General features: G+C 50.8%; 1 protein-coding gene across 1 annotated transcript; it reads left to right on the plus strand.

The window, feature by feature from the left end:
• The first annotated feature begins 745 nt into the window (after window positions 1-745).
• LOC123139279 (probable monogalactosyldiacylglycerol synthase 3, chloroplastic) lies at window positions 746-5,443 on the plus strand. Its single transcript, XM_044559077.1, has 8 exons — window positions 746-1,299; window positions 1,496-1,668; window positions 2,718-2,879; window positions 2,995-3,136; window positions 3,588-3,812; window positions 3,923-3,985; window positions 4,089-4,163; window positions 4,671-5,443. Exons 1-8 carry the CDS (start codon window positions 925-927, stop codon window positions 4,968-4,970), a joined length of 1,515 nt encoding a protein of 504 aa, XP_044415012.1. The 5' UTR covers window positions 746-924; the 3' UTR covers window positions 4,971-5,443.
• Window positions 5,444-11,150: the final 5,707 nt, after the last annotated feature.

Genomic DNA, 11,150 nt, shown 5'->3' on the forward strand with positions numbered 1-11,150 from the left:
CAAAATATTTAGAGGCTTTGACTACTCTATATAGTAAAAGAAAGGAAGCACAATGGGTGTTGCTCTATTTCTTATTAGTGCAGTATTCTTCTCCATTCCGGTACTACATGCATTCTTTCATTCCAGTCCGGCACCGACGGTCAAACCAGGAGCTCAACGACCACCTTGAAACCACGCGCCCCGTCATCACTTTGCTCTGACTATCCAGACAAATTTGTCGTTTTACCGACACGAAGTCCAAACACCTTTCCGTTTTGTTTCCCTCCTAGCGTTCGGTGTGTCGCGGCATTAACCGTTTACTCTTTTCATCTCAACCCCGTGTTTTGAGCATTATTAGCATTATAGTCCGATACTCGTTGCCTTTTTTGTCTAATAGAATAGACACTTATTAGGTCAAATAAATTAAGCAGTTTTGCTAAATTAAGAAGACATTCCTCATGTCAAGTACTCTTTCGGTCTTTCCCACGGGGTGGAGTAACGAGGGTAGTCTCGTGCAAGATTAACCTTAGCCAATCATAACCCCTCTCTCTCACACACACACACAACGACCGCTTGGAATAAGCCGGTAGTTACCTCAAAAATTAATCAGCAATTTTCGCCCAAAACCCCTCGGACTCTTCCAACCGTCACAACAACTCCGGTCTCCCAATTCCCCAAATTCCCAAATCAGAAGGCACCAAAAGAGCGAGCGAGCGAGCGAGCACACGCACAAAACACGCGACAACCACCACCACCGCCGTCCCGTCCCGTCCCCAACCTCCAAAAATTCCAGTTGTACGTCCGCCCTCCGGCCTCCCTCCCTCCCTCCCTCCCTCGCCAGCTCGCTCCGCCCCTCCGCCATTCCCTCCTGCCCGCTCGCCAATTTTAAGCGCTCTCCCCGGCCGCCCGCCAGCCGCGAGCGGCGGCGATCCGCGGCGGGGCGCGATGGAGGCGCCGACGGCGGCGCCGCGGGTGCGGTCGATCCGGGAGACGGTGCTGGAGAGCGTGGCGGCGTACCACCAGCAGCAGCGGATGCGCCGCAGGTTCCGCAAGAGCCTCTCCTACGCGGGGGAGCTCTCCTCCGCGGGCCGGGCCGGCGCCTCGTCCTCCCCGTCCGCCTCCCTCGCCTCGCTCGCCGGGCCCGAGGACGACGACGAGCCCTTCTGGGAGGAGGAGGAGGGCACGGTCGAGCTGGTCCAGCTCGGCGCCAACCGCGCCAAGAACGTCCTCGTCCTCATGAGCGACACCGGCGGCGGCCACCGCGCCTCCGCCGAGGCCATCAAGGACGCCTTCCGCATCGAATTCGGCGACGACTACCGGGTAAATCACCCTATTATTCCTCTGCTCCCGCGCCGCGAATCATTCCCCTCCCCCTCCCCCTCTGTCTGTCCGTGAATAAACAAACAAATTGTTATCGGAATCTCCCCCCAATCTGTCTGTCAATCCAAGTGGCCGCGCCCGCGCTGATGATGGGTTTCGATTTCGATTTCGATTTGGGCATTCGTGCCCACGGCAGGTGTTCGTCAAGGACCTGTGCAAGGACCACGCCGGCTGGCCGCTCAACAACATGGAGAGCTCCTACAAGTTCATGGTGAAGCACGTGCAGCTCTGGAAGGTGGCCTTCCACGGCACATCGCCCCGATGGGTCCACAACTTCTACCTCGCCGCCCTCGCCTCCTTCTACGCCAAGTACGTCGTACGGATCGCTTCCCTTCTCTCGCACTCCCACCCACGGATCCTCCTGCAATAGGATTTCACCAAATTTAGTACTACTAGTTCTTGCAACGTTTTTCTTGCTTCACCTCACCCACATCGTCCGTCGGGATCGTCATAAACAAACAAATAATTAATTAATTCGATGTGATTTGTGGCTTCACACTCACGCCAGACTGTTTTTCCTGTCATTGGCTGGTTCCTTAGCATCGCAAATGGCTGACCTGATCGCAGATTTTATAGTGGATCGGCACTTTTGTCAGCATTTTGATCGCACTAATATATATTATAATCCCAGATCTCACCCGACGATATGGCGCCCATAATTTTATATAAGGACCACGGCTGTCTTGACTGGAGACGCTAAAATATCTGTGCTGGATTCCTTGTCATGTAATGCATGTGAATTTGCTGTTGATTCCTGAATAAAATTGTGCCAAGGTCAGATATCCAGTCATGTGGACTGGTTCAGGCTGCGCGTATAGGTTTGCCAGGTTGTAGGACAGTGACCGGGCAGCATATGGAGAAGTTCAGTTTGTACCATGCGCATCAGATTGCCACTCTGTGCTGGTGTCACCCTCTAGGTGTGGTGATATTCTAGGAGGTCACAAAAATTGAGTGCATTGCATCGCTGCCATCCCTTGAGAGAATTATTTAATAAGTGAGTTAACAGTCTGTCCTTGTATAACATTGCTCCCAAACCATGACCTATAAACCACATTGTTAGTGTGCATATGCAAGCTTTCATTTCTTGGATTACTATTTTTTCATACTCCAAACCATAAACATTGTGTACACATTTGCAGTTTAAAGTCAATTAACTTGTACTCCTTTTTTTTGGCTCTATTTCGATGCCGTCATTGCTAAGAATCATCAATTATTGCTAAACGGTTACCTGTAATGCTTGTGTCATTTAGACTTTGACCTGCAATCTAAGTTCAATGACCCACACGGTAGACTTTGTCTCTACATCAAGTCGACATGTAATTTTTTTTTTCTGAATAATTTCTTGTTTATGGTTGTAGGAAGGTTGAGGCTGGATTGAAGAAGTACAAGCCAGACATAATAATTAGTGTTCACCCCCTCATGCAACACATTCCTCTATGGGTACTCAAATGGCAAGGTCTGCAGAACAGAGTAGTCTTCGCCACTGTCATCACCGACCTCAACACTTGCCACCCTACATGGTAGGCTCAGCTCTCAAAAAGGCGAAACCTGGATACTGTTCTTTTTCATGAAAATTAACTGGTTCTTACACACTTCAATCATAGACTTATAACATCTGGCTATACAAATATACAGGTTCCATGCTGATGTAAATAGATGTTACTGCCCATCAGAGGAAGTAGCCAAGAGGGCAGAACTGGATGACCTAAAAAGTTCTCAGATCCGTGTGTTCGGTCTTCCCATTCGACCATCATTCTGCCGTGCTGTTCTTGTTAAGGTAACCCCTTTTTAAAATTAGGACTGTCGTTACTTGTTTATGTGCCCAAGTGGTTTCAAATTTTGTATGCGAGTTTTCCAAATATGTTGTCTATTCATTAACTGCCAAGCATTGTGTACAGCAATTCTCCAGAATGTAAAGCATTCTGGTCTGTAGCCTTATGATTCTACTATATGTGTTCCGCAAACAAACAAATGTATGCTTGTACTGTGATGTGTCTTCATGCAAATGCTCGCTTTTGAAATAACGCATCTTCTAAACAAACATGATAGTTCGCTTGTAGTTTTTTTTTATCCCTTGTCTATTCATTACTGCCTAGGACATTCTGTGCTGTAGCCCTATGATTCTACCGTATTTTCCAGAAACAAACAAATGTATGGCTGAACAGTGATGTGTCTTGATGCAAATGCTCGCTTTCAACTGACACATTTTTAAACCAATTACTCACCAGGATGATTTGCGGAAGGAACTTGAATTGGATCCTGACCTACCGGCAGTGTTGCTGATGGGAGGTGGAGAGGGCATGGGTCCTGTAAAGAAGACCGCAAAAGCCCTTGGAGATGCATTGTTTGACAAAGAGCTCGGAAAACCAATCGGGCAGCTTGTTGTCATTTGTGGTCGGAACAAAACACTGAGCTCCTCATTGCAGGCTCTTGAATGGAAAATGCCAATAAAGGTATAAACAATATGTTCAACTCTCCGTTTTTTTAAAACTTCAACTTGTTTCTTATTTAGCCCACACAAAGAGAATAATTTGTTAACTGCCTTTCTTTTATTAAACAAAAGATTAGAGGATTCGAGACCCAAATGGAGAAATGGATGGGGGCTTGTGATTGCATTATAACAAAGGTATATATATTACTGACCCTTCTCTATTGTTAGCGTGCTGCTTCCTTTGAAGGTCGTGTGGTACTCATAATTTTGTTTTCCTGTTGTTATTTTGGTTCAATAGGCTGGACCAGGCACCATTGCTGAAGCCTTGATTAGGGGTCTTCCTATCATCCTTAATGACTTCATACCTGGACAGGTTTATGTCCACTTACTTTCCACCTTATAAATGTTGATTTAAGCATTCAAAGTGTATGTATTTGCAACGATGCAGTGAACCGAAAACCCGACAGCTACTGCTCGAAACAATCTTCTGATATGTTGTCCTTGAACCTTAACAAAATACATCTGTTTGGATCAAGATATAGTATAAGTTGGCCATTGATGCAGTGCCATGCTTGTTTACGGTTATTGTCTTGCGAACTTCTTCCCATGTGATCTTTACAGATCTGTAGAATCAATCCTCATGAACTTCATTCTGATGAATAGATACTGGTTTTGTGCAGTAAAAACTATGCATGTTTATGGTTATTCTTTTTTTTTTGACCGGTTGAGGCTAGTACAGTATGATAAACAAAGTGGTCGTGCATTGTTTATCTTTATGGGCAACATACATCCTGCAAGAGTTGTGCGCTTCTGTCTGCTTAGCAGGCAGTCTACATCAAACGATATCATCTTAACATAGTAATGTTTTCTTGCATCCCAGGAAGTCGGCAACGTCCCTTATGTCGTGGACAACGGCGCAGGCGTGTTCTCCAAGAGCCCCAAGGAAACTGCCGAACTTGTGGCCCGCTGGTTCGGTCCAGGCGCGGAGGAACGCAAGAGGATGTCGGAGAACGCGTTGAAATTGGCCCAGCCGGAAGCCGTGTTCGACATTGTGAGGGACATCCACGAGCTCTCCCAGGAGCAAGGGGTGAAGGCGCAGATCTCCAGCTCCCTGACATCGTCCTTCTTCATGCCATCTCCTGAAGCCAGCCATTGCCCAAGCCCCATCCCGCTCGTGTGAAGCCTTGGAAGACGTGTACATAGCTAGAGCACCGCAACACCTCTTTGCGCCTTTCATATCCTTGATGAAAAGAAAAGAAAAGAAAAGGAAAGGAAAACGTGGCACGCGATTTGGCCTGGTTTGTTCCATCTGTTGTCGCGGTCGGGGGATCTCGATGTTTTTCTGTTCATGGCCTCTCGCCGTAGTTCTCACAGGCTTGTTTGACCGACAGGTGCTCTTGTGCGATATTGTGTTGGTGTAAAGTTTGTGAAAAATGATCATTGGTTGAACATCATTCTTTTACGGTTCCCTCCTTGCACATTGGGGGGTCACTGGTGGTTGGCTTGTCAGCTGCACTGCAGTCAGTTTTGTGGATTGGAATTTTTTTGTTCATGTAAATTATGCTAGTTGCCACTGAGCCACTGTAAGAAGTGTACATTATGACAGACATGATGGTGAAAGTGTGAGTGGAAGTATTGATTTGGTTTGTTGAAGATAATGAGTGATGTAGATACATGTTCCCTTGATTGGAAGTTCTCAGTCGTAGAAGGACTGGTAACCACTTTTGTTGTCCTACCATTCAGATTTGTTTAACTGCTTGCCATATACTCCTGTCTTCCCCACCTGAAGGCCATAGCAATGCATAGCACCAGTAATTCTTTCTGTTGCCATTGTGCTGGAAACAAACTGCTGGAGCATGGAGCTATAATAGTACTCATGTTGGATGTTATTGTCGTAAAAGGTTTCAGAAACTACTCCCTCCGTTCTTATATTTAATATAAGTCTTTTTACAGATTCCAATATGGACTACATATGAAGCAAAATGAGTAAATCTACGCTCTAAAGTATGTCTACATACATTCGTATGTATGTAGTCTTTATTGAAATCTTTAAAAAAGACTTATAGTTAGGAACAGGGAGAGTATATGCTTAATAGTAGAAGCACTGTGTAGAAGGTTGTATGTCTTTCTTGTTACTGGGAGCGGGAGATTTTCATATTTTGACCCTTTTGCGGAAGTTTAGTAAAATCTGACCCTTTTTTCTACCGTCATGAATGGCGGTAGCCCTATCATCGGGCCCTTGGCGGTAGGGCCCTACCGCAAACAATTTTTAAGTATCAAATACAGTGCGTGTACTCACCTCCTCGGCGGTAGGGGCAGCCTGTTTGGCGGTAGGGCAATAGTACGCCGATGTGGATAAGTTGCCTACTGCCAGGGTCCTTGGCGGTAGGCTGGTATGCACTACCGTCATCAACCTTGACGGTAAAAAAAAATCAGATCCCGAAATATTTTCGAATCAAGGTCAGATCTTGCTAAACTTTCGCAAAGGGGTCGAAACGGCCACTGGGAGCTCGGCGTTGAATGTGACTGTTAAATATTCAGTGGATTCTGATGTGGGCGCCGCTCTGCCTTTTGGCCGAGCAAAATGATGAAAAAGGGTCTCGACGGCTCGGCCTCTCTTTTCTTCAGGTGTCTGCCGCAGCCTTCCGCTGCTGCACTACTACCTACTAGTACCAGTTGAGCTTCTTTCAGATAGTACTACCTTTTTTCATTCCAAAAAAAGAGCTTAAGATATCTTTCCCTTTCACCCAGTGCGGCGCAGAGCTGCCACATCTGCAATGCAGGGCGATCAGCGATAGCCGGTGAACGCCGAGGAGCGCCGGTGGCCGCACAACTTGCGTGCCAGGTTGACAGGGTGCATGTTCCATCCCAGTGCGTCGACCTGGCATGTAGGCTCGAGAAACCGCCCGATCGACCTCGCCACATGGTGGTAGCCAATACGTATTTCGTTCGACAAAGATGTACGTATTAATCGCACGTCGTGCTCACAGAGGCGCCAATCACATGCCCCCCATGCCCACATGATCGCTCTATCTCTCGCTGTCACCGCCTCCACGTTTCTCATCTGACTAATCTTCTTTTCAATTCCTGCACATCTTTTTTACACGCTACCACTACAAATAATAATGTTACAATCTTGTACTCTCTGTACACCGTCCATTGGACTGGACTGGATTGGACTACATGGTCCGTCCGTCTACACAACTGGAGTTCGTTCTAGTGGTTGCTATGCTATTCACAGAAAGATCGACGGAAAGTGACGAAAGGAGTAGCCAAAAGGGCCACACCAACCAGCCGGTCAACCGGCCTACGTGCGCGGCTGGCAGGTGGGCCCCGGGTGTCAGGAGGAGCGACTGCGGATCCTCTACGGCGTGGCGCCCCAGAGCACCGAGGTGAGCACGGCGGCCTCCTCGGCGGGCGACGCGGCCGCCTCCCGCACCCGCCGCAGGATCTCCAGCTTCGCCGCGCGCTTCTCCCGCGGCCGCAGCCCCTGCCCGGCCTCCACCTGCATCGCGAAACAGGCCACCGCGCTCGCGACACTCTGCTGCTCGTCCTCGTCCGTTGTGTAGGCGTCCTCCGCGACGGTGCGCTGGAGGCAGAGGAGCCGCTTGACGAGGCCCTCGGCGAGGAGCGCGTCGAGCACCTCGCGCCGTCCGTAGTAGGCGACGCGGAGGCAGAGCTCCAGCGCAGCGGGCGCGCGCGCGCTGTTCTGGTCGGCGGGGGCGCAGAGCAGGGCCACGAGCCGCGGGAGCTCCCCGCGCGCGTGCAGCTCGTCCACCAGCGGCGTCCGGATCGCCGCCACCAGCCCGTTGAGCGCGCGCAGGGCCGCCGGCGAGGCGTGGGACGCCGCGGCGGTCGACACCAGCGCGCCCACGGCCCGGCCCATCAGCACCGGCCCCACGAACACGTCCCGGTTGAACCGCACCAGCGCCAGCGCCGCCGCCGCGCACCCGTCGCCCACCCCGCCCGGGTCCCCGAGCCGCGCCTCCACCGCGCCGAACACGCCGTGCCGCAGCACCGCGTCCTGCAGCCGCGCGTCGAACCGCCCCGCTGCCCCCGCCCCCAGCAGCCGCGCCTCCAGCTCCGCCAGCAGCGCGCGCGCCCGGGCGTTGTCCTGCTCCCTCAGCGCGGCCACGAGGCGCGCGGCGAGCTCGCGGTCCGCCCACGCCTGGATCTCCGCCGCGACGCCCCCGGCCGCGCGCGCGATGCCCCGCCTCGCCTTGCACCGCCGGCAACGGGCCCGCAGTCCCCCAACCACCCCGCCTCCCTCATCCCCGGCCGTCGACCTGACACACGAGGAGAGGGCCCTGATGGTGGCGAGCAGGCGGCAGAGCGGGTGCAGCTCGGGGTCGCCGGCGAGCAGGTCGTCGGCGCCGGCCTCGAGCGCGAGCAGCGCCCGCAGCGCCGGCCCGTCCTCACCATCCTCCCCGCACTCCACGCTCCGCGCGGCGTCGCGCAGCGCCCGCAGCACCTGGAGGAAGCCGTCGTCCCGCTCCCCCTCCTCCATCGGGGAGGAGTGGAGGAGAGGCGCGCAGCGGGCGCCCGAGGCTTGGTTTTATCCCGCCCTCCTACCCGCCCGGTAAAATCCCGAGCACACGGCGGCAGTCGTGGACTGACCGGTGGATAGATGGATAGATGAGACGATGGTGTTTTTACTTTTCACCGGGAGAGGCGGGGCCGATCCAACCACTCTCGTCCAGCCGGCCCCGTCGGTCGCCGGTGGCCGTGGCGCGCGTGATGCGTGCGTGCGTGCGTGCTACGTCGGAGCGGCTCGGAAGTCGGAATCTTGTTGGCTTGACTGGAGAAGAAGACGAGGGGCATGTGGATCCGTCCGGCCCGGCCCATGCAATAATCCACGGCGATCAAACCAGATGAGATTCTCAAGTGCTGTCGAATCGGATCGCAATGCGTGATGAGTTGCCGTAGGTCGTACTGGACATTGAATCCGTGTGGGTGTGGGACTCCACGCGCCGCATCAAGCACTCGTTCCGGTGGTGGTATATCCGGATGGATCCTTGGCACTTGGCGGGGAGGAAGAGGGAATATGTGCCGGGTTTGTTCGGTTTTTGACATTGTCGCGGCAACTGCTGCTGGAGAGGGACTTCTTGGCCAGGATTTTTTTATTTTATTTAGTTTTCTTCTCTCTTCTCGCTAACGAACAGCAAGGGAGCTTGTTTAGTCCACGCGTCCCATCCTGTAATCTGGCCTCTTTTTTTTTTGCAGGGAAATCAGAGAGCTTTATTCATATGAAGGCATTCTTAGGACAATCAGCCAATAGGCTGGTCACTAAGAAGCTAGGGGTCTCGTCAAACCAGCTATCGGTCACATTCAGAGTGCAAGCACGCTTTGCACAGAGATGCGCCGAAACATTAGCTGACCTGATTACATGCTGAATATCGAACAAAGTAAAATTATTACATAGCTCTCCTATCTCTAACAATAAAGGAGCCACAACTGAACGAGAATTGTGGCGAGTGGTCCAGAGCGTCACCATCTCCAAGCAATCAGTTTCCATTATCACATGAGAGAAGCCTCGGAGAGAAGCAAACCGAACTCCGTCTCGCAGTGACAAAACCTCCATGATTAAGGGATCAGAGATACCCAAGTATGGCTTGCACCAAGCTCCCAGGAACGCCGAAGAGGATCGAGCCACCCCTCCCGCACCGCCCCTGCCATCAGCAAAATTTAATGCTCCATCCGTGTTGATTTTTACAACACCGTCATCAGGTGGTCTCCAGCCAAAACCAGGTAAGATCATCGCATCTCTCCTTGGTAGATGAAGAAGGGCGATCACCTCCTTAGTGGCCCTGAGCGTAGCCGTAGGATTCCTGCCCTCCTCTCCATGTTTGATCCGGTTTCGGGAGTGCCATATAGACCACATTATCGTGGTGATCTTGGCACGGTCATCATCTGTGAATCTGGGATCACATATAATGTCGCGTGCCCATGAGTCTGGATGAAGCCGGGGCAATCTTAGGCCAAACCATGCAGCCGCTTCCTCCCATAAGGGTTTTGCATGTGAACAGTGTATGAGCACATGCTCCAAATTTTCATCCATAGCCAAACAGACTTTGCATCGACGAATCTCTGCAATATGTCGATAGTTAAGAGTGGTTTCATCCGGGAGAATTCCACGAAGGACCCTCCACTAAAACACTCTCACCTTCGGAATGACATTCAATTTCCATAGGGATTTCCACAACTATGTATTATCCTCTGAGGTTCCGGTAGCCGTCCCTTCCTCTAGAGCAACACGCTCTTTCTGAGTCAAGAGAGCACGGTACGCCGACTTCACAGTGTAGTTCCCCGATCTTTCGAATGCCCATGCAAGAAAATCATCTCCACCTCCTTGTCGAATAGGGATGTTCAATATTGCGTCAGCATCAGGCGCAATGAAGTTGTAATGAACAAGGTCTTGTCTCCACGACCAATTAGATGTATCAATCAGCTCAGACACACGCTCAATGGTAGTATGTTGGGGTCGGGAGATAGGAGACATAGAAATTGTACATGGGATCCACTTATCATTCCAGGTAGATATGGAAGAACCATCGCCTACTCGATAGATCAGTCCGGCCCGAAGGGATTCTCTTCCTGCCATGATCGCCCTCCAAGTGGCGGACGCTGACTTGGGTATAGTAGCATTCATAAAATCAGTGTCAGGAAAGTAACGACCCTTCAAAACTCTTGCACAGAGGGAATTGGGATTGGTGAGGAATCGCCAACCGTGTTTGCCCAACATAGCCAGGTTAAAAAGATGCGGGTCTCTAAACCCCATCCCACCCTTGCACTTAGGTGTAGCTAGCTCCTTCCAGGACACCCAATGCAGAGATCTCTTGTCAAGAGAACTACTCCAAAAATACTTGGCCATTGGTGAAGTAAGACTCTTACAAACTTTCTTGGTCAGAAGAAAAGTACTCATTGGATAAGTAGGAATTGATTGAATAACAGATTTGAGTACTTTTTCCCGACCTGCACACGCCAATAATTTTTCCGACCAGCCTTGTATCTTCCCACGAGCTCTTTCACTAATATGATCAAAAGTGCCACTGGTAATTCTACCCACAGCAGTAGGGAGCCCCAGCTATTTCTCACTGAAAGCTTGCACATGGATATTTAATGTTGCTTGCAGAACCTGCCTCAACGAATCAGGAGTGTTAGTACTAAAGTATACAGAGCTTTTGTCACGTTTAACACTTTGTCCCGAAGCCTCTCCATAAATCCGGAGAATCTCATTGAGTCTAAGAGCACTTGGGTTACTTGCATTGATAAAAATCAAACTGTCATATGCGAATAATAAATGTGTGACCCATGGTGATCTATAACTCACCCTCAGACCTCTGTCTATGGTAAGTCCACT

This window comes from Triticum aestivum, chromosome 6B, assembly GCF_018294505.1.
Source record: "Triticum aestivum cultivar Chinese Spring chromosome 6B, IWGSC CS RefSeq v2.1, whole genome shotgun sequence".
NCBI lineage: Eukaryota > Viridiplantae > Streptophyta > Magnoliopsida > Poales > Poaceae > Triticum > Triticum aestivum.

Coding starts and splice junctions, on each gene's coding strand:
- LOC123139279 (XM_044559077.1), top strand. CDS start 925: ATGGAGGCGCCGACGGCGGCGCCGCGGGTGCGGTCGATCCGGGAGACG. Junction 2,880..2,994: donor AACACTTGCCACCCTACATG/GTAGGCTCAGCT, acceptor ACAAATATACAG/GTTCCATGCTGATGTAAATA. Junction 3,813..3,922: donor AATGGAAAATGCCAATAAAG/GTATAAACAATA, acceptor ATTAAACAAAAG/ATTAGAGGATTCGAGACCCA.